This window comes from Aedes aegypti, chromosome 3, assembly GCF_002204515.2.
Source record: "Aedes aegypti strain LVP_AGWG chromosome 3, AaegL5.0 Primary Assembly, whole genome shotgun sequence".
Taxonomy (NCBI): Eukaryota; Metazoa; Arthropoda; class Insecta; order Diptera; family Culicidae; genus Aedes; species Aedes aegypti.
The window spans coordinates 276,457,307-276,485,101 of record NC_035109.1 but is presented as its reverse complement, the minus strand read 5'-3'; the positions used below and the strand labels follow the sequence as shown (position 1 = coordinate 276,485,101).

Below are 27,795 nucleotides of genomic sequence, written 5' to 3'. Positions count from 1 at the left end.
TTTTCAAGGAATTGTTGTTAAATTAAAATTAAATCTTTTTGTACAGTCAGTTATCAGAAGTTATGAATAATTACAAATGTTTCAAAAGCTGTTTTTAAGAACATTAAAATAAAATTTCACTTCACGGTGGGAGAGAAATTTTGTCAAGGATCTATTAAATGTAATTTCCTCACATATTTGCTCGAAGACCTACCTAAAAACCACAAGATGAATAAGAAAAATCTCGACCAGGCAAACTTTTTGAAAGATAGTCAAATATTGAAAACTAGGTTGTATGAATAGTTACAACGACACTACTTCAAAAATCTTCGTAAAACCAAACGAGTTTCAGCTTCTGTAGAACATTTTTTCATGTTATTAAAAATGTGTCACAGATTCTAAAGCTATGCTGGGAGAACTTTTGGCCTGGTTTAAATTATTTGAAAATTTTGAAAACTCTGTGAAAAATCCATCAACCGATAATGGTCAAAGTTATCGGTATCCTTTCCTTGATTTTGTTGAAAACTTGCCCAATTTTCTGTTGAAACCCTGCCTAGAGTTTCGTGGATCCCACCCATTATAGTGTTTGATGCATGTTCAGTATTCAATGACAATTTTTATTATGATCAAGCTTGAAATTCAGTAATCATGTTCAACGAATATAATTTTAGTGCAACAAGCTTTATTTAAGCTCAGTACAATTTCAATTTTACTTGTAAACTTCTCAAAGATTCGTACGTGGGATCGAGTTTCTTGTAATTTTAAACATACAAATTGGGAAAATTAAAATAATTGTTTCTGCTCATTTAAAAACTTAATTTATGTTTTTTTTTCAATTTAAAAAAATATAATTTTTTATTTATTTTGTTAAAACCGTTTTGATATTGTAACTAAAAAGAAGTCTTAATTTAATGCGCATCTTTCAAAATTTTACCAAGTGTTTTACGCTTTTTGGCGCCCCCTTCGGGCTGGCGCCCTTGGCGGGTGCCAACCTGGCCAACCGCACGCTACGGCACTGACTGTCGAATGCTTTTCTATGTCTAGAAGAGCAAGACCAGTAGAATAGCCTGCAGATTTGTTGGAACGTATCAAATTTGTTACACGTAAAAGTTGGTGAGTGGTCCAATGTCCATGGCGGAATCCGAACTGTTCATTGTCAAAAATTGAATTTTCATTTATGTGGACCATCATTCTGTTCAAAATGATATTTTTAAAAAGTTTACTTATGGAGGAAAGCATACTGATTGGACGATAGCTAGAAGCTTCTGTAGGATTTTTGTCTGGTTTTAAAATTGGTACAACTTTGGCATTTTTCCATTTGTCTGGAAAATGCCAACTGAAAACATTTGTTAAATATATGAACCAATAAGCTTCTTTCAGGAAGTTTCTTCTTCTATTGGTCTAATAAGTCCTAAATTAAAATTGTTCGCGCCTTTAAACAGCATAGCAAGTTTTTGAGCTTTTTCACAATTAATTAGTAGTAATTTGTTTTCCTCTTTCAATGCCAGTATTGGCTTCTGAAGTTTTTTTCAAAATTATAGATAATTTCTAAAAGGGCTTAGAGCCAGGGCCCAATTGAGGATTTTTTTCTTTCTGCAAATCCTGCCATATAATTTTCATAGCGGGATCTCGAAGGCGTTGAAATTGCTTTCTCCTCACGTTTTTAAGTCGGATCAAGAATTTAAGATCATCGTCTATAATCACGGATCCAAATTTTACTTCACATTTTGGAATTGCAGTGTTCCTGGCTTCAACAATGGATTTTGTTAAAGTTTCAAGAGCATTGTCAATATCAAGTTTTTATTGTAAAGAAATGTTAACATCAAGATTAGAGTCAATATATGTTTCATATATATGTATTCCAGTCGGCTTGAAAATAATTGAAAGTGGAGCTGATAGGATTGAGAACCGCTTCATGGAATATTTAAAACGTAACAGGGACATGATCAGAATCAAAATCAGCATGAGTAATCAGTTGGCTACGAAGGTGACTAGAGTCGGTTAAGACCAAGTCAATCGTAGAAGGGTTTCTAGAAAAGTAAAATCAAGTAGGACTATAAGGATGTACAATTGAGAGATATCCTGAAGAGCACTCATCAAATAAAATTCTGCCATTGGAGTTACTTTGCGAATTATTCCATGTGCGATGTTTGGCACTATCGTTATCTGGAAAAAATGAGCATTGTTCGAAACCCTACCAGGAAAATTCCGGAAACGAAAAACATACAAACTTTGTGGTATTCTCCTTCACAGGACAGACGTCATTAGCGTGAGAAGATCCTCTGTAAATCATGCATTCAGCAACCATGCGGCAATGTTTTGTATCATGACCTCACTTTTGGCACCGACGGCACTGAGTGGGGTTCTGGAAATTTCCTCCAGGTTTCTGGAATTGTTACCCTGTCAGATGGGCATCGAATATAAGTCTTGTTTTTTTTATGTTTTAATATTAATTAGATCACTTTTGTTAAAGTGAATTAAATAATATTCTTGAGAAAGCCCTTTCCAAAGAATGCCAGATTGAGTTCTCTTTTTCATAATGATTACTTGGACTGGGGAAAATCCAAGTACATCATTTATTCCATTTTTGATTTCTTCAGGTGACTTATAGTCACTTGAGAAACCTTTCAAGACAACAAGAAGTTCGCAATTATTAAAAGTTTTGGAAGAAAACCTTAATTCCCCTAATGCAGTTCAAGATCTCCTGCCCAAATCCTTCAAATTCAGAACAACTGACCACAATAGGCGGCATTCTTTGTTTCCTCACTTGAATCAAAGATCCTGGATTAGAGTCTGTTTCGATTTGTCTAAAGTATCGAGCTGATTGCTCATTTCGATGCAATTATCAGCATTAACCATTTCACCCTTGGAAGAAAGCGCGCATATCAAAGAAATGTCTTTTCTTCCATTTTTGTCACGTTTAGTGACATTTTTAAATCCCGCTTTTTTGTGAGGAAGTTGTAAATTCGAAGAATCGCCCATTCTTTTGTTCGTGGTTGCAACCATGTTCAGTGAATAAACGAAAGAAGAAAAGACCTACTATGGAGTTTTTTTTTCCCCAAGACGGTGCCAGTTTTCATTACCGGGTATTACGAAAAATCGAAGTCACGGGTCCTAACTAGGATAGGTAAAGGGATCAATGGTAGTAAAATAGTACTGAAAGGCACTGTTTTATTGCTTTAGATAATTTAAAAACCTGCGAGAATTTGTGTACGCACAGCATGAAGGTACGATCAGATCAGGTTAGAAATTATCTGTGGTACGATGCGCACTTCACAGGATTCACTTTGATAAGCGAATAAACCATGATAAACAATTATTTGTGAGTTATTAACATAGTTACAAATATAATATTTTTAATTGACATGAAAAATTTCCAAGTAGGATAAAATAAAGTCGACGCTTGAAGTGACGAACCATTCAAAGTTTATTGAACAGTTAAACGCAACATTCCTACAGCTATCAGGTCGAAAGCATGTGTTTTCATATTTTACTTAATGAAAAGAAAAAAAATCGATTGCCTTCACCATCATAAAAAAAAACTCTTATGAATCATTAATTTTTTTTTATTTATAAAAAAAAGTAAAAGGGAAAGAAAAGTAAAGGGGTGTTAAAAAAATAAAGATATGTAAACATAAATAATTTATGAATAAGAGTTTCTGCCGAGACTCATAATGACGAATTATTCAAAGTTTGTGATATTTTTTTTAAATTATAACCCTTTGGCAAAATCACTCTCTCGCGGTCTTGAATTCCATTTACGTAACAAAAAATCTTTTAACGTACCTACAACCCATTACGTAAAAAGAGAAACCAATTACGCACCATCCTTTATGCTTTGGGTCTTCGTCAACGCGGTACCAATTACCGTCCTACACCGAGGAATAGCTGTATAGATACAAAAGCAGAACGGGCGGAGAACGTCCATCCTCCTCTCGGCAGCCGATCTACAAAGTGGCGCGTGTTTAATGTGGTACACAACAAAACATATCAGTTCGTACCTGACCAATGCCAATCCATGCAACATCCCAAAACAGAGAGGAGAAATCGAACAAGGCGCGATCGCCGAGACGAGAGAGCACGCAGTCGATCAACTTGGACAAACTTCTGATATCAAATTGGAAATGGAGTAACCCGCAAATACCAGCACGATCTTTTCGGTTGAGAACTTCAGCAGAATAAATGACGATCGTCATCATCGTCCAGGCTATAACAAGCGGGATGTGTCGAAGTTGTCACGTTGTGTCATAACATGCATTGTGCCAATTACAGTTACCAATCACATGGCCTGGATACGCCTCAAGCGATACACGGGAAACGAGACAAGCCGAGAAGATTATCACGCTCCGCAGAGTCGTTACGAATAAAGAACGGACGAATTTTGGGAATGCATCGACTCCATATAGGTACCGATCGGAAGAATGACCGAACAAACGAATTCGGAAAAGGTCAATCTCAGCAGGAGTCTTTTCCGAGAAATTTGGAAAGTGTGCATAATGTTAAATACGAGTAAGTAGATGATTCCGGGGGCTTAAATATGTCAAATTTATCAATATTAACGAAGGAAGTAAGGGAAGATGAGAGGCAATAAGGGCAATAAAGCAGCATGTTATCGGTCAATTAAGAGAATGTTGTTCTTAGGAAACAGTTCAAATTATTATCTGCTCTTCTGCAGAAGGGACGTAGATTGCAGAAGGAAGAAATTGTTTTGTTCTTAATCAAGTCATTTTTTAAGATGAAAATATGTTTCAATAATTACATTTCACAGTACGAAGTTTTAGAAAATGAGAGCTTTTTAAACTGTTGTCTACCCAACTAACAATTTAAAGCCACAAATAAGCGTGCATGTTTGATTATAGTTTAATAATGGTAATGACCTGGGAGGGAGGCACAGATACTACACACGAAATATAGAACAACGTTTGTTTGAACTGCAAGATAACTCCAGCTTGCCAACAACAATCAAGGCATCAGGCTTGGGGAAAATCGCTAGTTTTCTATTGTTGTGTACTTTCGATCTTTCCTGACAAACATGGAAAAAGGGCCACAGTTTTCTATGCACTAAATATTCATTTTCATTGGAAAAAGTAAAACGATGCGTTTTTCAATGCTTTATATTCAATCAGATTAAAAGGTGCTCACGTGACATTACTTGCATTGTGTGCATGAAATGATTTTCATTCGATTTGTGTCACTTTTGATGAAATGCGAAAATGTGTTTTAATCAGTTACGCGCTTTTTCCATGTTAGTCTAATGTTTGAGATCTGGGCTCAAAGTGACAGTTCGTGACAGCGGAATTCCGGCTCACTATGACGTACATAAATTTTGTATTGGTTTCTCCTTCCCAGGTAATGACTGCTGAATAAACCTTTTGCCCTACAAGAAGCTGATAAGAGGCTCTTTGGGTTTTGATTAAAGTCATAAAGGATCATGCACAAATTGCGTCACGCTTCGAGGGATGGGAGGGGATCAAGCCGCTTCTAGGGGTGGGAGGGGATCAAGCCAAGCGTGACAATCCTTACAAAAAATTCGGAGAACTCATACAAAAAGTAAGAGGTTGTTTCCGAGATACAACCGCCAAGTTGACGTTGGATAACGTTAGATTCTTCTATTTCCTGGCTTGATACCGTCACGAACTTATGAAAGGTTTCTACGGATAAAAATCCAATCATTTTTTTTTACTATTTGTTGCATGTCATTCTGATCTATTATGGACATTGTGTGTTATTATTTGGTTTGTTCGGTTAACACTTCAACACCGATAGAATCGGTCGATGGAGGAAGAAGCATGAGCGGTAACCCTTGCTTCCCAAACAAATAGTTCGGTCGAACGTTAGGTCCACGCATGATCCACCAAGATTAGTTCCTTTAGTGGGTTCCGAAGCCAGTTTGAGGTTGAGGTACTTCTCCATGAAGTCCGCGAGCTCCATGTTCTCCTCTTTACTCAAAACGATGTTAAAGTTGCTAGTCACGATGATTGGCATGATCTCTTTTTGATACTCGAAGAAGTTCCGCACCATGAAGAACTTATTCTGCTTTGTCGAGGTATCCGGGGAAATGTAGAGCCAAACCGATTCTAGAGCTCAGCCGTCATGGTCATGCAGGCGGCGTCCTGCGAGTGGCCTAACTGATCGGTTTGTTTGAGGATACCAATCTGAACGCGATCCACGCCAAGCGTGTCAGCATCATGCCGAAGGACATCCAGCTGACTCGTCGTACCCGTGGAGACCGCGCTTAAAATAAATTGCAGCATTTCAAACAAAACGGTTCTTTTCAGGGTCACAACAATGCATTCGACGTAAAAGAGTTACAACCAGAGACACTTCATCTATTACTATAAATTGATTAATAAATTTATTTATTTATCAATTATAATTGATTAGTTTTCAACGGAGATCAATGACAAACAAAGTTTAGGTTCCCGTCGTTCGGGTTGGGCGGCGGTAGCATTTTTGCAGTCTTCTATGTGTGCATTTACATGTAGGTAGCGACGACAACGGCACTATTCATAGTAAGTGATGTTTGTATGGATGCTTAAAATATATCCTCGAGCCCGATTTCATCTTCTAAACTGATACCAATTAGCTCATATGGTTGAAATAATTAAATTTCTGTTAGGTACCGTAAATTCCGGTAAAAATTGATCAGTAGGGTGAAATTTATCACTGTGTCACTCGATTTTATTTCTTCCTAATGGAGCACAAATATCAATGTAACCTGCAGTGAATGAACGTTGTTTGTCGTAAGTATGTCCAAATTGTGTGTTGTGAAGTTTTTTTGCGCTCAAAAATGTTCATTTCTTTGAAAATAATGTAAAATTTCAAAATCTTGTACGGTGCAGTGTTCACAAACATCAATAAACTTGTAGTTCTAGACAAGGATTTGGACATGCAATAATCCTGAAAGTTTGTGAGGATACTTAAGATCAAAACTCGTACCAATTCGTTGATTTGGTTGAAATAATTGAATTTCTGTTATTCATCAGGAAATTCCCTAGGGAATTGCATACATTTCTTTCTGCGTTATTCTTGATATTTAAACATTCATTATTTCTATAATTATTGTATTGTTAAGCATTTGGCAAGCATATTCGGATTCAGGGAGCTCAAATTTATTATGTAAAGTTGTTTTGAAAACTAACAATTATGGCATTGATAAGTGATCAGTATCACCCCGAAATGAGAACTCCCGATTTTTATTTTGGACATAGTATTTAGCACTAAAATTACATTTGTTAGAAAATTACGGTCAATGAGGCTCACCTTCATACTTGTTTTCCTGCATTCAGTTACTTGGCATTGTCAACATTATGGAAATCAGACAAGAAAAACCGTGAAAAGTTAACAATTTCACCTGGAATTACGGTATCAGTGATTTCCTTGGGAAATTGCCTAAATTTAGGCGTTTTCATCGCAATTCTTGAAATTAAGTAGATGAAAAAACCGAATTTAGTACTATACCATTTAATTCCACTAGAATACAAACTCTAACTGAAGGCCGTTTTCAGTGTCTAGATTGCCGTTACAGTTGAGGTCGAAATACGCGTATCTGTCAAAGGATACAAACTCTAGTGGAATAAAATGGTATAGTACTAAATTCGGTTTTTTCATCTACTTAAAGGTATTCTACTAAACAGCTCGAAGATTTATTATCTTGAAATTATTTATTCATTATTTCTTCAAATATTGCATTATAAAGATGCATTTAGCAAGCATTTTCGGATTCAGGGAGCTCATATTCATTATGTAGAGTCATTTCAAAATATAACAATAATCGCATTGACAAGTGATCAATTTTACCCCGAAATGGGATTCCCCGATTTGTCATTTAAAGGATGATTTTTAGCACTAAAAACACATTTGTTAGAAAATTTTGGCACATGAGCCAAAGAGGCTGACCGTCGTACGTGTTTTCTTGCATTCAGTTGTTTGACATTTTAAAATTATTGAAAACGGACAAGAAAAACCATGAAAAATGATCAATTTTACCAGAAGTTAGGGTACAAAGACGTCAAAACCTTATAACAGCAAGAAAAATGTGCTCTTCTATGGAAAATAAGACATGCCTCTATATTTACCCATTTTTCAATAGTTTAGTCATAAAAATCAATAGTTTTCATTATTGGAATAAATTCGTAGAAACATTTCCAATCGATTGATGCAAACATCTTTAAAATCTATGCGGGCATTAGTAATTTATTAACAGTCAAAATCTAACCACTTTTCGTGACGCGAGCGATTTTTGTTTTTCGAAATTGTACCCCAGTATGTTGCCGTAAGACGTTATCCAACGTCAAAAACGTGACAAAGGGGTAGGGGGTCTAGATTTTAGCGAGACATAATTTGTGTACTATCCCTAAATAAATACACTAAATAAATAAATTTTAGTAATTTTTATATGCCGCATGGCTCACAGGTTGGCCACTTGTCTGCACCGATTGATAGCCAGGATCTGGGATACAGAACAACTACCGGAGGAGTGGGAGGAGGGAATAATATACCCAATAGGGTAGAAGCACCGGTTTTGGCCATACGCCAGTTGTAGCCATAGTGAATTTTACACTGTTTTACAAAGCCAATCAGCATAAAACCTTTTGTGTTCAGAAGATAACATTCATATGATAGAGCTACATTCATTTACTCGTCCAAATTTATTCAAAACATAAGAAAAACAATTCATTTTCCTTACAATTTTAACCCCCATACACCTAATTTGGCCAGGGCACTCCTAATTTGGCCACTCTCATTAGAAATCAATCCAATTGGCCAATTAAGGAACCGAAGTTAAATCTCTGGCCGAAACTGGTTCCGTTGGCCTATATTAACCAACGGGATTTTCAAAGCGAAAAAATGGTTTAAGCTCAGTTTTGATATTTACACGCATAATATGGATTGAAAGCTTGCATTTGACACATCTGTAGTATAAATACGACTTCCCATTCATTTTTTATTGACATTTTCTCTTAGGCTGGCCAAAACCGGTGCTTTTACCCTATACAAAAAGGGTGACAAGTTAGAATGTGAGAACTATCGAGCGATCACCATTCTTAATGCAGCCTATAAAGTGCTTTCCCAGATCATCTTCCGCCGTCTATCGCCACTGGCTAGCAGATTTGTTGGAAGTTATCAAGCCGGATTTGTGGACGGGCGATCGACGACAGACCAAATCTTTATGTTGCGGCAGATCATCCAAAAGTGTCGCGAATATCAAGTCCCTACGCACCACCTATTTATCGATTTCAAAGCGGCCTATGATACCATCGACCGCGAAGAGCCATGGAAGATTATGGACGAGAATGGTTTTCCCGGGAAACTGACTAGACTGATCAAAGTAACGATGGATAGTGTACAGTGCTGTGTGAAGATATCGGGTGCTTTATGGGACCCGTTTGAAACACGCAAAGGACTTCGACAAGGCGATGGTCTTTCCTGCCTCCTGTTCAATATTGCGCTAGAAGGTGTTATGAAACGGGCGGGCTTCAACATGCGGGGCATGATCTTCAATCAATCCAGCCAGTTCATTTGTTTCGCTGACGACGTTGACATTGTCGGAAGAACGTTCCAGGTGGTTGCTGAACAGTATACCAGGCTGAAACGTGAAGCAGATCGGGTTGGATTGAAGGTAAATACGTCGAAGACGAAATATCTGCTAGCTGGAGGAACCGAGCGCGATAGAGCTCGCATAGGCAGACGCGTGACGATCGACGGGGATGAGTTCGAGGTGGTCGACGAATTCGTCTACCTCGGATCATTGATAACGTCGGATAACAACTGCAGCAGAGAAATTCGAAGACGTATCATCGCCGGAAGTCGTGCTTACTATGGACTCCACAAGACCTTGCGGTCTGGTAAACTTCACTTCCTTACTAAGTGTACCATGTACAAGACGCTAATAAGACCGGTAGTCCTCTACGGGCATGAGACGTGGACAATGCTCGAAGAGGACCTGCAAGCGCTAGGAGTTTTTGAACGACGTGTGCTTAGGACGATCTTCGGCGGAGTTTGTGAGAACGGCGTATGGAGGAGAAGAATGAACCACGAGCTTGCGCAACTCTACGGTGAACCCAGTATCACGAAAGTCGCCAAAGCTGGAAGGGTACGATGGGCGGGACACGTTGTGAGAATGCCGGACAACAATCCCGCAAAAATGGTGTTCAACTCAAATCCGGCCGGCACAAGACGAAGGGGAGCGCAACGAGCTAGGTGGTTTGACCAAGTGGAGCAGGATCTTGGAAGTGTGGGGCGATCGAGGAATAGGGCGATATTCAAAACTGAAAAGGCAATAGATGGCTCTTTTTCAATGGTAGTAAAAACGAAATCCTGAAGCAAAGAAAGCACCACGGAAGATGAACTAAACACAAAAAGTTATGTATTCACTTTACACTTGATTTCTAATCACTACTTTTTTGATACAGTTTCCTAATTGCAAGTAATTTACGTTTTTCATCATTTTCCATACGTTTTGACAGTTCTCCAACTACCATTCTTCCATGCGCTTGTGTTGAAAGTTTGAGAAATTTGAGAATCCAGCGTAGCGTGATCAGTGGGTGAAATACAAACAACAGTGTCGTCACTCGGCGGTCAGTGAAAGAAACTGAATGTTCGAAAGGTTGTTGCCTGTACTTTTTGCCGCTGGCGCCAACTGTTAGCGTTTGAGAACAAAGTAAACAGTCATTACCCTATTGGAGGTTAGCAGCCATGGATCGAGTTAGTTGGCGTAACATTGTGGCGCAGGTCATGTCTTGAAGGACGTAGAGCCAGCAAAAGTAAAAGTAATGGCTCAACTGTATCAATTGATTGAACTGCCTTCTTATCCTGAAATTCAGGAAAGTGTTACAAACCACTAGGTGACCAATATAATTTTATAAAACTTGAAATATCTCCACTGAGATCTCTAATCTCTGAGCAACCTAATCTAGTCAAACCTGGAGTTTTAAGTGAATTCAGAAAACATCTCGACCAGTGGATTACAACAGCATTGTTACAGAGTTTGTTACTTTCTAACAAAATATGTTATAACATTGGTCAGTCAGTAGTTAAAACATTTTTTTTTAATTTTCAAAATTCAAATTTTCAAATTCCGATAGCCTCTTTTCAAGCTATTTCGTGACATACAAACACCATTCCATTTTTATTTATATAGATAGATAGATTAAACCATTTTTGATATATTTGTGATACAATTTTGTTGTAATACACTAGTCGGGATTAGCCATATTTAAGCCTCATAGTTTTGAGTATACAAAATTGTAGATTTGGTTGAAGTTGTTAGTTCAAATCCGCAAACATGAAACGTAACATTTTTGAACACCCTTAACAGGTTAAGCATTCAAAAATCAGAAAAGATATCGGATCCCGATTTTATAAAGCAATGTCTTACAGTGCAGTAGAAACTCGATAAGAGGGAGGCAATTATACGTGAAATTACAGACGTAACACCCACAAAATTTCAATCGACCACAATTTAAACTGTCATATCTTTAGGACTTTTTTTATTTCGATAGTTATATTTAAAATATTGTTTCCACCATTATTATACAACTGGTTACAGAAAGGTTTTTTTTTTCGAAAATCCAATAATGTACTTTCGACTTTTTGGTCAGAAAGCCTCAATTTCATAAATTTACTAAACTGATTGTGTATTGGCTGGTCCGCTGGATATGATACACATTTTCACAAAATAAAAAAAAAGATTATGTTCATCATTCTGCCTAGTGGCATTTGGACTATTGTAACATCTGGACTACTGGCGTTCAAGCAAGAGGCTTCCGGGCTAGAAGCTTGTGGTACATCCATAACCATTGATACAGGCGCTCTATTATAGTTGATAATTTTCACTGCATTTTGGGAAGATGAAATTTTCGAATTTGTTCTAAATGTTGGATGGACAGCGTAACTGAATGTTTTACTTTCGCTTATTCTGACAACAGCAGAATATTTTGTAAATTAATGTTTTTTTCCTATTACTATTATACATAAGTATGCTGTTCCGCTCAAGAAAAGTAAAAATTTCTGCTCAAGAAATGGTCAAGAAATTTCCTACAGTGAGCTCCGTTTGAAATGACATTTCTTTTCAACTGGGTACTGCGATCAAAGAAAAATGCTTTTCTTGAGCATTTCTTGCAAGAAATTTCCCACGCATCGAGATAGGCGATTACTTTTCTGTTGAAGTGCATACTTCGCTTATAAATTGAATAATATAATACTTATCGGAAACAAAGTGTTTGCTACAAATTACTTTATTTTTAGGGTTGAAATCCTTTTTGAATCCTGAAGCCTGATTCGCTGCTGACAAGTAATTTCTCGGCCTATCTTGATGCATGGGAAATTTCTGCAAGGATTCGCTCAAGAATACGCTTTTTTCTGAACGCAGTACTCAGTTGAAAAGAAATGTCAGTTCAAATGGTAGTCGCTGTAGAAAATTTCTGCAAGGAATCGACGAGAAATTTCTTTAGCGATTCCTTTTTAGTAGCAAAACACATAGGCTGTATTTGAATTCATAAGCATAATCAGCCTCCATATGGGAACGCGAAAAATTAGACTCGTTCACAAAGGGACGAATGACCTTCGGGTTAAAGTCCCTCACAAACAACAACAACAAGACTCGTTCATGGGGAACCGTAGCATATGGAGTTTTGGAAAATACAGCTTTCCTACATGGGGGGCCACGTAGCGTATGGGATCTCGGTTAATTGGTTCCACCAAGGTGGATTATGACACTATTCACAGCTAAGCTACGGATACTTCATCTAAGTGGTTTTTGTCCTACATGGAAACCGCGTACACGCTAAGAAATAAAATACTAGATAAGTTAAATACCATTCTAAAACCATATTTGGTCTATAAGCCATTTTATGAGACGTTTCGAATCATATGGTTTCCTTTTGTTTACCAGCTTTGAAAGTTTCTGGCGGGCCGATTTATTTACGTTTCTTCTAGCGCTACATTTGGAAGGAGCATATTCATCAATGGCGCTGGTGGCAATGAAACAAAGTTTTTGATTTTCGCATGTAAAATTTAAATCAGTAGGCAGGGAAGATATTTTTCATCTACGTTACCTGTAATTCATGTAAACCTGGTAGAAACATGCGCTGAAAGAGACGGGGACGTCATCGCCAACAAAAATGTGACCAGCGCCAGCCACATATCATGCTAGTTTTTTGAACAACAACAATGAGCGGCCCGCCAGAAAACGTCATTCGAACGTCTCGTAAAATGGCTTATTCACTCATTGGAATGAATTAATTGCTGGTATAAACGGTTATTATCTTTGATCGTGCATATCATAAGCATAATCCTTTCGATGGATAAAAGATAATTATTTAATAAATCAGTTAAAAAGAAGGTTTTACCCGAATTAGAAAAAAAAACAACAAAACAAACAAAATTAAGAGAAAACAATGTTTTTATTCAAATATAGATTCTTAATCACCTTCTAATTGGCTTTCGTTGCCTCACGTCGTGTCGCAAGTGATATTAGTTATCGCGACTCCAGTTGGAAGCCGGAATCATCGACACGCGACAATCGATTTTTCTCAAAATCTATGCGTTGAACCTAACGTCGGGCATAGTGCGCTGGACAGCGGATCTGGTGGACTACCCAGCGCACCTTGCCCGACGTAGCTCCGACGCATAGGTTTGGAGAAAATCCGTTTTTCGCGTGTCAAAAATTCCGGTTTTCATCTGTGTGAATAATAACTTAGATTTGTACTTTTTAGCCACGGCAAAAAAGTAAAGAGACACCGGTTCAACTTTTGCTCTTGCTCACATGATCTCAATGGACACGAGCTAAATTAAATGATTCCGCACCATTCACACAATCTGCCAGGATCTTCTCAAGGTTCTGCTTGCTGAGAAGATTTTACCGCTTCGTTTCAAGAACAGCAACAATCCAATGTCACTGAACTCCAAATCCAATGTCCGGCAGCTTCGAACGGATTTCTAAATTAACAAAAATATTGCTATAGGTGCAATCACGGAACTGCTAAATGCTATGCTTTTGAAAAATTTTAATATGGATTATATTGAATTTTTAAGTCAAAAGCTTCAAATCGAGATTTCTCGAGATTCCTCCTAAGGATTTTTTTAAAAATTGGCCCAGAGGTGCAAAATGATCTCAGGAATCGAGCCCTGTGCTCAGATTTGATGGACAATTTTTTTGCATAATAACGGTCTGTCGGGGCACCGTGCAGTAAAAACTTACCGTAACATTACAGCTAACACGGAATCGTTAATCACGTATTTTTTTAAACAATTATTGGGTTTTGTGAGTTACGATCACTTGGTTTGAGGACACGAGGACACGCAAAAAGAAAATGTCTGAATTAAATTTCATTGCTGATTTGATAAAGTCCTCAGAGTGAAAACAAGTACACAATACGCATACAAACAAATAAATTTTCAATATGCTTCCAAATGCATAAAATTATTTTGGCAAAGCATATCTTTTATTCGTTGCAATGGATAAAACTGAGTTAAGTTAAAAATGTAATATATATTATGCTCACTAGAGTTTTCCGTTTTCTCCGTGTAGATGAAGTAGGTCGTTGATCAGTTGGGGATTACATTGCAGCAACGACCATGCTAGCTCATCGAGAAACCATCAATGGAAACGCATGGTAGATCAAATCCCATATGACACGGGTCTCTTTCATGTACCAACACAAGCAGATGGATTTTCTAATCAATGAGCCTATGCATGTCATAAAACGTTTGACTTTTACTGTGCGCCCTGTTTTCAAGTTGCCCGTGGGAGAGAGCGAGACAGCACCAACACACGGCGCACAGTAAAAGTCAAAAGAACAAAAGAATTTATGGCTCGTACAGAGGCTCATACCGAAACGACCCAGACGATCTTATCACGATCGCGGTGAAAACTTATAACAGCTTTTTAACGTATATGGCAACCCCAATCCCACCTAATGGATTTGACAGCAGTCAAGATCAATTGAGTATCCACATTGAAATGCATTTGAGTATCCAACGGTTGCTACGAACATGTTGGATTCGAAAAGATGGCGGCGTCGCTTACTGTTGGTTTTCATGGAAAACTGCACGAAAAGCGAAGTTCATCGTACAGTCGCCTCTCCACATCTCGATATCGAAGGGAACATCGAGATAGAAAGAGATCGAGACAAAGAACATTAATTAAATGAACACTAGATTGGAAATCCCTCCGTTAATAGGAAAAAAATAAACAAACAAACTTCATATCAAGTTTGCAAATGGTTCTGAATCGCTTAAATCTAGTCTAGTAACCTTTGATATTGTTCATATCGACATATAGAGAGAAAATTGGGAACAAAAATCAACAGGAATACATCGAGATATGGAGATATCGAGATAAGGAGGATATCGAGATATGGAGAGCGAAATCGTATGCAGAATTAAAGTTACATATTTCTCAGGAGCACAGAAATGTACTGACGAGCCTCCAACCAAACCGTCTCTCAGCTCATCGGAATCCTAGTGTGCTGCGCTAGATGAAGGCTCACGAAAATTCTAAAAGCGCGCGCTAGGTGATGTGCTCTCGGGGAGACTCGTCACATGCGCTGCTCGGCGCTATGGCTCGCCATCGGTATCCAAGTTGTGAAACAGCTGCTTAGTAACGAAGAGCCTCTACAGCTATTTTCGCCTCATTATGCAGGTGTCTAGATGGCCTACATGATATGATCGAAGACTCGCGATTCAAAAGTTACAATTTCGATCCTCGTTGAAAACTTTTGTGAGCACTTCAATTATTGCGCTGAATTTTAAACAGCACATGTGACGGAGCGCATGAGACCGCAGTGAGACACATCTCAAGAAAAATGAGGCGCACCAAAAAAGGTCTCACGATGTACAGTGCTCCCGTGCGCTTACAAGCAATGAGGCTCCTGCACCTAAGGCTACAGCACGTGCACAGTAACTCTATGCAGAATGAAGGGACCGAAGCAATCATCGACATAGGGAGAGATATCGAGATTTATAGAACTTCGAGATGTGGAGAGTCGACTGTAGTAAACACGGCACCGCTTAAAAGTCAAAATTTTCGTGCGGTTCATTCAGTGCCGAATTCACTCGTTGCCACGTAATAACATGGCACCGCTCAAACGTCAGATAGTGATGAACTTGTCATTCATTTTCCTGTAAATTTTCATACAAAATCTACTTTTTCTTTGGGATGGTACACAAATTATGTCACGCTAAATTTCAACTTTTTCGACCCCCTCCCCTATGTCACGTTTTTTGTATAAGCCCTCTGAAAAATTTGTAAGGCTTGTCACGCTTGGCTTGACCCCCCCCCCTTGCAGCGTGACGTAATTTGTGCATGACCCCTTTGCTATAAATGCACTCTGGGTGAACCACTTCTCCTGGCCTATGGACCAATGCACGCGTTCAATCGTTGACGTTTTAGCGGTGCCGTGTTATTTACGTGACCATGGCAACGAATGAATTCGGCACCGCCCAAACGTCAAATTCGTGAACTCGTGCATTGGTCCATGGACACACACGAGTTCACTTATTTGACGTTTGAGCGGTGCCGAATTCACTCGTTGCCACGGTCACATAAATAACACGGCACCGCTCAAACGTCAAATAATGAACTCGTGCATCGGTCCATAGCAAGGCGGGTCTAATTCTCTAAGGTGTCCCATTATGCTCACTTTGTGGAGAAAACCAGAAAGGGTAGGTGAGGAAGGGCTAGCCGTTTTGTTTACAAACATCTGGGACAGATAGTCGAAAGATTGACTCCTGATTGGTTGGAGAAACAGTGTTGTCAAGAATTATTCTACTCTGATCGCCCCTGCTCCTTGTGTGCTCTACTCCTTTCTTTCTCTTTTTACAATTTTGTCCGCACTATTGGCAGCACGGTTAGTCTCAGTTTCAGCATCATCCATGCTAGGCAGTAATGTTTGTAAACAAAACGGCCAGCAAGTTAAAGATGGCCTCCTAGCCACTTTCGCCAAGTGATAACACCTTACTCTGGCTACAGTGTAAAATGCACACACCTTGGTCCATAGTACATTTTACGAGACGATTTTGAACAGCTGATCGCCTATTTTATGAATGGAATTTTGACAAGAAGTGGTGTCGTAAAGTGTAAAAGTAACAGCAATATCATCAGTGTTGTCAGTTCGTAAAATGGACTATCCAGTTCGCTGTGGCTTGAGTGGAACATTTTCTCAAAGAAGAGTGCCCAACTTTTGAAGCTGTCCGAAATTTCATATCAGAACGGTACCTACGCTGGGTAGTTTCAGGTTAGCGTGGAGTCTACACAGCAGCAAGCAGCCGCAGCAGCCGAGATTCAAATTCTCTCCAAACAGCTGGCTGTCATTTTTCGCGAAGCGCATTTTTCTGCTTCGTTATTTTGCTCAACAGATTTCTTAAATTTAATTTTAGTTTTTCCTAAAAATTGTAGGTTTAATAGCACTTTTTCAAATGCATTAAGTTTTGTAAAAGCAATAAACTTGTGACGCTTCAAGCTGGTAAATATTGAATTTAAATTACTTGTGATTATATCCTTTCATATCAATTTTGTATTCCAGTGATAATCGTAATTCAAACTGCCTTTCCATCGTGTTCTCAGAATCGCCATTAGTGTTTAGCCGGCCACAAAATGGTCCGTCCGAAGACTTCCCGCAATGGAAATTCCAAACGGAACCGCACCAGCTACCAGGAAGAAAAAGTCAACGCTAAATTAAGAGATTACGATATTTTGGGTAGGTCCAGCCCAGAACTTAACCCTTTTTGATCTATTAATTTCTGCCATTGTATTTTCCAGCCGATAGTTTAGTAGCAAATCTGGAATCAATTTTCAATGACAAACTCGAAGAGCTGTCGCTGGCATTCAAAATGGAGAAGACTCGTTTCCCCAAACATGTTCTCCAGATGCGGATGGGCGATCTCCGGCTGATAGGGGCCAGCACCTTTGCCGATCTGGATAAAATTACGCTGGAACCACCGGCTTGCGATGGCATGAGTTCGTTGGGATCGAGCCAGCTTTCCAGCAGCTACAATACGGGATCCAAGGGCGAGAAGAAACAATCGCGCGCCGATGAAGGTAAGGAGGGTATTCAATTGGTTTCGGATGTATCTACAGCTTTCGTGTATCACATTCATATGCATGCTCGCTCACATCATTCCTTCGATTTATATAAAAAATTCTTGGAATATTTTTCTGATTTCTTGTCATTTTGTTTTGAAAAACAAAAGTTAAACAGACAGGGCTGGTAACAGGTCCCTTTTTCAGAAAATCGAATGAGCACTTCAACGGTATTTTTTCTTTTTGGTATTACATCTCCAATGGGACAAAACATGCTTCTCAGCTTAGTGTTCAATGAGTACTTCCACAGTTATCAACTGAGAGCTATCTCCGCCCTAGTTTTCGCATTCATTATATCATATAGCAGGCACGGTTATACATTATGTCCAATGAAGTCGAAGAAATGTCCATTACAAAAAGATCTGGACCGATCTTAGATTTCTTTGAAAATGCTTCCAGACTATCCTAGGATTTTCTCCAGATTTGTTTCCTCTAATTCATCAAACGATTTTTTTAGTTGTTACTCTAGGGGATATTCCAAAGATTCCTAGAGAAATGCTTCCAAGAAAATTCACAAAGGTTTATTCCAGAATTTTTGACACATGCATTTTGGATTTGTTTAATAAATCCTACGTCTTTTCATGTGGATTTCCTTAAAAAATCATCACCACCCCAGGAGTTATTTCAAAAATTACTCGAGGGGTATCTTTCAAAAAATCTTTTATGAATTATTCTATGGATTCCTCAATAAATTCGACCTGGAATTCATTATTAAGTTCCTCTAGCATTTCATCCAACGATTACTCCTGCAGTGCTTCCAAATATTTCTCAGGGAATTTCTCAAAAACAAATCCCTGTGAAATATTTAGGAGTATGTTCAAAATTCTTATGGATTAAAACTATAGCAATTTTTCCAGTAATTCCTCCGATCATATCTTCACAAATTTCTTTAGGGATTCCATTCTATATTTTTTCAAGGAATTCCTTCAGAAAATCCTGCGGGATATTATCCAGAGATTCGATTGATTTTAGCTTTCCAATTATCTTAGCAATTCATCCAGAAAGCATTTATGACTTCCTCAAAGGTCCAGGAGTTTTCTCTGATATCCTTGTCCATCAAGGGTTACTTTAGAACTGACACAAGTTTAATCAGAGACAAGCATATTCATTAGGGTTGTCCGACATTTCGCGGTAATCCATTCCGCGGTCAACCATTTCGCGGTTTGTATCATTTTGCGGTTTACCGTTTTGCGGGTAGTACCATTTCGCGGTGTGAGTTTTCTTACGAATTGCACTGAGAATTGTTGGCATTATCACTAATAACTTTTTCATCTGTGATTTACCCTTCTTTTTAACACAAGCATAGTCTTTGAAGTTGCACTGTTAAGATAGATGAAGCATCTCGATACAAACCGCGAAACGGTACACCACGAAATGGTAAGTTCAGTTCCCAGTTGGGTATCGTTCAGGTACTCGTTCAGGGATACCCTTAGCGATTTTTCAAGGGATGCTGAAAGGAATTTCTGTAGAATTCGATCCAAAAATCCTAGAGCTCTCCATCGCTATTATCACCTATAATTTTCACAGAGATTACTCTGAACGAAAAAAATCCTAGCGATTACTCTAGGATTTCCTCTAGATGAGTTTTCACTGGTGCTTGTACCGATTTGTCCAGTTGTTACTTCTAGAAGAGTGCCAACAGGTCCTACAGGAGTTCTTCCATAAAGGTGCATTCCAGATATGCCGACAAAAAAAATCGTTTCGATATTTTTTCCAAAAAACCCTACAGTAATTCCACGCCGATTATTTAATCTATTTCAGGTATTTTCATAAGGATTATTTTAAATATTCATCCAAGATTACTCTCAGGAATTGATCTAAAAATTTCTTCAGGCATTATCCGATGAAATCTTTTATATTTTTTTCCAAGAGTTCGTCACTAAATTCCTCATTAAGCCTCTCCACAAATTTCTCTAGGTATTTCTCCAGCATTTTTTGATACATTTCTCGAACAAAAAAATCAAATAAAATTTCCAAATTTCCATGGATTTTTTACAATAGCGAAGCAGCAAAAATATCTGTTATCAAGGATGCGGACTTTACAACAAAATTTGACAAATATTATCACAACAAGAACTAAATTTAAAACTACTGAACGATACGCGATGACCACGCTAACACTCTCCGACCAACCAACGACCAACGAAGGACTTTTTAACCAATACTCGATCGATGACGACTATGCTGACCATGAATGGCTAACGAATTGGACCACCGAATGTAATGACAGGGGGCCTCTCAATAACAATACAATTTAACTCAAGATCTTACACCAATTGATAATATAGCAATTTCAAGAATTCTGTTCGAATTTCTTCAAGGAATTTCTTCGCGGATTTTTTCCTAAATTCTGGAGACATCCCCTGATGATGAAGGATTAGAAGAAAATCTTTGAAGACTTGCTCGGTTTTTTTTTTGAATTGGAAGAATTCCTGAAGGAATTTTGAAAAATGAAACGAACTTAGGAAGGATACCTGATACGTATAAAAAATCAAAAAATCCAAATCAAATTGTGAAATGTGAAAGAAATTTACTGCAAAACAAGCAGTTACACTTGTAATAATGTCACGAGGCATAGAAAAAGTCTTAGAAGTAAACGAAATGTTTGTACCTGAGAGAGACTCGCGAAGAGGAAAAATATCAACGTCATATTCAGCCCAGATTCCGCTGTCACGAAACTTCAAATGCAGCCCGCAGTTTTTATGGCTGCAAAAGTGAAAAGCATTGTATGCGCAATAAACTTTTATTAAAAACCTCAGTCGGTGGAGCAGTTGTTTCCAAAGTTGTTGATAAATATAAACACAAGGTTAATTATTTCTAAAGTCTGCTACGTTTGCTGCCATGACATTTTACTCAAAAGGCTATTTATGATTCGGAGTGATACAAACGCAATCATTTTTTTGCTGAGAGGTCCATGTGAGAGTTTGAACACAGAAAAAAAAAGACCGTCTTCGCGAGTCTCGTCTCAGGTTCGAACTAGTGATTCTTTATATGAGAGATAAGCGGAAGTAAAATGAAATGATTTGGCAACAGACCAGCAGCGCTGTTTTCTCGGCATCGAGAATAATATTGTAACACGGACATGACTTCCTCATTGCTAACAAGTGCCACATTTCCAAACTAATAAACAGCAGAAAAAAATCAACAACTTAATATCACATTGACAAAAATTCAAAAAAGGAAAATATTTCATATTGTTCGCTCTTTGAAAAACAACTTTTACCGAAATAATTTCAAGCGGATTACATTAATCCTCATGAAAAGTTCAAAACGAACATAACGCATGTTCGTTTGGTCCACGCTTTGACAGCTATCGCTGCTCGATTGGCTCACACTTTTGACAGAAATGTCAGCATCCGCGAATCTCTCTTATAAAGGATCACTAGTATCTACCATCACCAGCTAGTGACCAATCGATTAAGTTTTCAGCTTAAACGGAGGGTTGGTTCTCCAGATTTGTGCTTTTGAAAATTTGATGTTTGGCTTCGATTCATCTTCACCTCAACAGAAGACGCAGCGGAAGCTGCCGCTGAGAAGTATAAGTTTGGAGAAACTGATCGGAAGGCCAAGAATCACATCGTTAGTGTTCTTGCAAAAAAAAAAATGCCTGGCTATCGTGTGCGAAAAAAAAGGAAAGATAAAGAAATGTGGAAGGCGCTTGAAAATTTTTTTTTGCGAAGCGGTCGATCAGCACTCAAGCCTTATGAGGAAGCAGCTCAATCGTTTGAAGCTACGAGACGGCGATGCGAGGAAGACAGAGGACACATTTACTGGTTATTGAAGATTCGATCAGGCAATTTAAGACCGCTGGCGCAAATATTGAAGAAGCTGATCTGGTCATTTCGCTGTTTCATACGACCCTTCGGTAACGGCCCTTGACAATATCCCTGAGAAAGAGCTGAGTTTGGAAGTTGTGAAGCAGTGCTTACTAGCTGAAGAGCTCAAGGGAACCGAACGTTACGAGGACTCAGGACTGCCCATAGAAAGGCAGTAAAGCTAATTCGGCAGACCCACGAGACAGCGGAATACTGTGAATTTCATTGCAAGTGGCAAGGCTCAAAAATTCCAAAGCGGAAAGGTGGTCTTCAAACTCGATTAAGCAGCAAGCAACCATTTCGTGAATGAAGCGGTATTGTTTTCAGAAACTTGCACGTTGAAGGCCCCCATCGAGATTCAAGTGCAACGTCATGGCGTGGACTTTGAGGACATCAAGCTGTATGTCGACGTGTAATCGAGAAACTTTTCAGCATTCGCAGCAGGCTCATGTGAAACAGGTCGTAGACAATTTCGGAATGGCTGAATGTAATCCCGCCCTATCGGGAGCTGTCAGGCAGCCTATTTGCGTTGTTGGAATCCGTTAAGTATTTGCTGAATGGTGAAGTTCTAGCATTTTTTATTTCACTAAGGCCTCTGTGGTTTAAGGTTTCACGTCTTCAAATATTACTATCGTCCCTTCGCAAGTTTCTGTTTGTTATTCTTCAAGAAATTTCTTGATTATTTTTCCAATAATTATCTTAGCAATTTAAATAGAAAAACCACCAAGACTTCCTCAGGAGTTATGGATTTTTCTGAAATCTTTGTAAGACTTCATCATGCATTTCTACAGAAGCTTCATCAAAAATTACTATACGGTTTGTTTTAGAAAAATCTATCAATAATTCCTGCTATAATTTCTACAAAAATAACTTTGAAAATTCCCTGGAGACATTCCAAAGTAGCATTTTCAGCTGAATAACAGTTGATTCAGCTAAAATATACTAATACTATATATACAGCTAAAATATACTAATACTATAATATACTGTCTAAGCTGTTACTCAATTGGAATTGCCAAAGAATTACTGGAGAACTCCCTGAAGGATTCTCTGGAGTGATTTCTGAAGACAATTCCGATTTCAAATTTTAAAGAAGTGCTGAACAACAACTTTGGAGGAATTCCTAAGAAATCCGTGTAGACATCTCCGGAGAAAAAACTGCATTTATTCTTGAAGATGTGCTTCTGTTTCCTTGGTTCTTGTTTGGTCTCTTTTTGATTTCATATTCGGTCTCTATTTGGTCCCTTTTTAAGGCTCTTTTCCTATATCTAAGACACTCAACCGCTACCAGCCCTGTTTAGAGAATTGATCAAAAAAGTGGGAACTAAATATTCAAGCAGCTGGTTCTCAGCGACCTGTTAAACGATTTTCCATTTTCTTTCAATGATCTTTGAGCCATCATGTTTATTAGATTTTGTGTGAATTTCATGTTTATAGTGCTGTTCAGTTTTCCCTAGACTGGCGTGATTCAGTAGCGTTAATATCGCACGGACAACAAGACCTCCCAGCCAATCAGTATTCTAAATACACCCTGCTGTATCTCGGTCAAAAATTGTGCGATCGACAAAATTTTTGAACCTACGGATGCTACGAAATACTAGAAGCTCCAGATAAACCTTCAGAGATCATCACCCGACTTTTCCGCAGGTTTTTCAGAAATTTCCTCTCAGATCACTGGAGGAAAGGCTTTAGGAATTCTTCTAGTGATTTCGCTACAGATTGGCTCTGGAATACTTTCAGACTTCTCCAGGGATCACTTCTGAAATTCCTTCATCAATTCTTTCAGCGCTTTTTCAATTCACTTGACGACTACTGCAACACGACGTCGACTACGTCAAAACAGAAAACCTGGGAGGTCAAAAACGTCACGGAATTTAACTTTCGAGCTGGAATTTTACTTGAACGTCAAGGATAATAATTACTAACACGGTAGAATGATGAAGCCAATCATATTTTTAGACTGACATTTCCTCTCATATTTCAGTAGTTTTCAGTAACTTAAAATTTATGAATTGACTGATATATGTAGATAATGTTAAGAATTTACGGCTCTTCCTAGTCATCGGTTTTACTTTTCTTGTTAATTTCACCAGCCTTGAACAGAAAAGCAGTTTCGCTTTCCAGTGTCTAAAAAGCCCAAGGCGGGTTCAGTCCCTCTGGCTACAGAGTACAATGAACCAGCCTTGAAAAAGCCTAGAAGAAATTCCGACAGGATTATAATCAACCGCATATTCTGAATATGTTATGAAATGTTCCATAAAAATATTTTAGAAAAAATCATGCAAAACTAAGTGTTTGGAATATGAGCTATTTCGGTACTACCCTGAAAAGCGTTTCATTTTTGGAAAACCCAGTCGATTCCCGTAAAATTCAATTAGTGACTGATTTTCTCGATTTTCTAGCCCGTTTGGGTCTTATTTTGCTTTCGAATATTAATTCGCAGTTTAAATGTTTAAAGTATATAATGCAAATTGTCAATATTATATCTTCTTCTAGAAATCAGACTAATGATTTTGTTCATAATTATAGTAGTTAAGGTCGATTTCAATAATAAAAATCTCTTTGGTGCTACTATGAGTAATTCACAAAGTTCGACAGAACATAACAAACATGGTTTTGTCATAAATCTTTTTCATCATTCATCATTATTCTTTTTCAAAATAGTCCCACGTGTAACCTCTCATAATAATAGTAGTTGTGATTTCTAAAATGTTTGGTCCACGTCAATTTTGAAAAAAGCTTGTTTATTTATTTGTCGCCTAGGTTGAAATTGTCAAAATGATAAGTAAAAGAAAATGTTTAAATAGCAAAAGTTGAAATAATTTTTATTTTTTATTTTTAGTCTACGTTTATTTTAAGCGGATTCACACGCCGCTTAACCATTGAGGATGTGTTTCCACCAATTTTTCAATAACAGTACAGTCAACTTTCGTTCGTTGCACTAAACCTGTAGCCCACTTAGTGAAAGACTTTCACTAATCAGGCTGAGTTTCGAGCTGTCAAATAACGTAAAACAAAAGAAAAACAGAGCTACCAACATTGATAAATTGCGTCTTGTGTCAGAAAATGACGTTTGCCTTCGTTTTATGTGGGCTATAGCCCAACTAACGGGAGCCCAATTAAAACGTAGCCCACTTAAAGATAGTACAACGAACGAAATTCGACTGTATTTGTAGTCCCGACTTGTAGTTCTCCGTAGAAATTGCATGACAAGTACTCGTAGAGGAATTGAGTAAAGCAAGTATAAGTTGAGCATTTCTTATGAAAAAAAAGTTGTCATTACTATTATTCGGAACACAGTTTTATTAGGTTTCAAACAACAAATCGGAGAAAGGCCAGCATAATTTTATTCTCAAAATTGAGTTGACACCCTGTCCACGAAACCCTACCAGAATTCCAAGGGCACTCTTTCCCGTCACTCTTCCAGGCATTTTCATATCAATTTCTCCGAGGATTCACCTACGGTTACTCCCAGAAATTGCTCCAAAAATTGCTTGAGAGATTTTTCGAGGAAATCTATTAAGAACTTTTCCAGGAATCCTGCAGTTTTTTCCAAACTTCTCATAAGTAATTTATCAAGTCAAATCTCCATGGATTCCTCAAAAGTTCATATTATGTTTCATACTAGCAAATACCATATTGTGATATACAACAAATTTTCCAGTTGTTCCCACTATCATTCATAATTGTTTTCGAAGATTTCATTCTATGTTTTTCAATGAAAATCCTACTGGATATTTTCCAGGAATTTGATTTATTATTTTTGCAAGTCTCGAAAACTTCCTTAATAGTACAGGAATCATTCATCAAGATTTTTTTTTCAGAAATGTACGGGCTTTACTTGATTATATTCTTAAGAAATACCTCCTAGATTTTTTCTGGAATTACTCCTATAATTTCTAAAAAAAAAATCCCTTGGCAAAAACATCCCTGGAAGAAAATCTGGAAAAATTTTTCGAGGACTTCCATTGGAAATGTCTTAAAGAATTTCTGGTAGAAATCTTGGGGAAATCTTAGAAGACTCGTTGTATCCGTCTCATCTCATTTGCCTCATCTGAATAAAAAAAAACAAGTGTTCGAAAATTATCATTCGCCGGTACATCATGGTGAAATTAACAGTACAACCATTTAGCATTCATCTGGGGATAATCATCGGCTAACATTCATCTTTTCGCATTTCCTTAACCAAAAGGATATCTTACAGAGGATAGTGCAACCAGCAACAGAAACTCCGACCTGCTATCGTCAGCCAAGGGACGGCCCTACGGTCCCCTGGCATCGGCCATGAAAAATAGACGACGAAGTAAATCTGTTTCATCGAATTCCACTCCCTCCAAGCACCATTCGTCGGTCCTGTTCGGGATCAAATCGAAGAAAACTTTCGGCGGTTCTCAATCGCTGTTCGCTGAAAGTAATCGCCTGTCGCGATCCAAATTCCGAACCCCGGTGCCGGGCAGCAGACTGAAGCAAACCGTAAGTGCCGATCGTGGTATGACCATGATCACTCCCAAAGTACAACCCAACACACCGATGGCCATTATGCGCCATGCTCGGCTCGGTGAAAGCATCTATTCCATTACCGGAAGTCCGGTCATCACCGCTGCGATGGTGGAAGAAATGGCCAACGTTAACATTCCGATCCAGAACGGCATACTGTCGCTTCGGCCGACCGAGATGGACTCGATCGATACGGGGTTGGTGCAGAAAATCGATTCGGACACTTTGGAGCACCTGAAAAAGCTACAGATGAATCTGAATAAGATCATGCAGATGGCCGAGGGAAACAATTTCCAGCAGATGTAATTTTTTCATTCACGTTTATGAGCTTTAAAATTTTGAATCAGTAGACTGTTCTTTTTTATGTATTAGTTACTTTTCACTCAATAAATGTAATTCCAATTGTGTCTTAATGCAATCAAATATTGTTTTTTTTTTTCTTATTTCTTTATCCAATTCAATTTGACCGCTAAAGGTTAGTTCTCACTCTGAAACGGAACTGTATTTGCATTGCCTATATCCTATCGATGACAAAAGTACTGAATACTATCAGGGGGATAAAATAGGTTATTGAACTTAATATACTTTGATTAAGAAATCTATTTCCCAATATTCCTCAGAATAATAGATTAGAAGCTTGTGATTCATATAAATCTAGATACAATAAATTGAATCGCCTGCAGTATATTTCTCAATCTTAGTTTTGTGCGATTTTATTGTTAAAATTAAACATAATAGAAGAAACTAGCTACAGTAGGTAGGGTCAAGCGGGAAAAGATGGGTCACTTAAGCAGGGAATGGACTCCTGTGTCTTCCTGAACACGATCCAAATCTAGCATAATTTATTATAACGCCCTAAAAACCATTGTCCAATGGACCGTTCTCGTCGATTTTAGACGTTCAGTGTCTTCAGAGAAATAATTCATTATTGAGTTTTGCAACTCATAAGAAAAAAATTGAATAGGATGACCCTTTATTATTACATATTATCGTTATTAACGAGATTTGCAGCTTTAGGCTGGCTCATCTCGGAGGATGGCCCTTATTTAAGTTTTAATTTTGTCTCAAACTTGTTTTGTTTGATAAAATTTGTGGCTGCGCTCTCCTGCAAACTTTTAGAAAACGTCTTTTTGAACAACTTTTGTCGAAGACATTTTTGATCTAACTCTTCATTTGAGCTCAGTAAATTGATTTTGAAAGTTTTAACTTAACTCTTGTCCACCAAAAATTAGTTATTTTGGTCTAACTTTTTTAATTTCAGTTTTACGTGAGTGTGGTCTTCAGAAGAGTTGCAGAGGAAGTGATACCCATTTTTGCTGAATATCGTAAGTTTGTAATTGTTGTGATTTTGAAGTTCTAAGCAAATTTAAGTGAAAAACTATGACATCTTTTTATTTACCCATAACTAATGGAGTTGGG

At 38.0% G+C, this 27,795-nt stretch overlaps 1 protein-coding gene across 3 annotated transcripts; it reads left to right on the top strand.

Annotated features, from left to right (window-relative positions):
* The first annotated feature begins 17,274 nt into the window (after positions 1-17,274).
* Positions 17,275-26,799, top strand: LOC5574688 (borealin). 3 transcript variants are annotated; one of them, XM_021852207.1, is made up of 4 exons: positions 17,275-17,447; positions 17,508-17,681; positions 17,744-18,022; positions 26,084-26,799. In XM_021852207.1, the coding sequence occupies exons 2-4, from the start codon at positions 17,579-17,581 to the stop codon at positions 26,680-26,682; spliced, it is 981 nt and encodes a 326-aa protein (XP_021707899.1). In that variant the 5' UTR covers positions 17,275-17,447; positions 17,508-17,578; the 3' UTR covers positions 26,683-26,799. The 3 variants fall into 3 exon arrangements, with proteins under 3 accessions (XP_021707899.1, XP_001655255.1, XP_021707897.1); XM_001655205.2 differs by having other exon boundaries at positions 17,276-17,447; positions 17,549-17,681; positions 26,072-26,799; XM_021852205.1 differs by having other exon boundaries at positions 17,277-17,447; positions 26,072-26,799.
* The last annotated feature ends 996 nt before the right edge of the window (positions 26,800-27,795 follow it).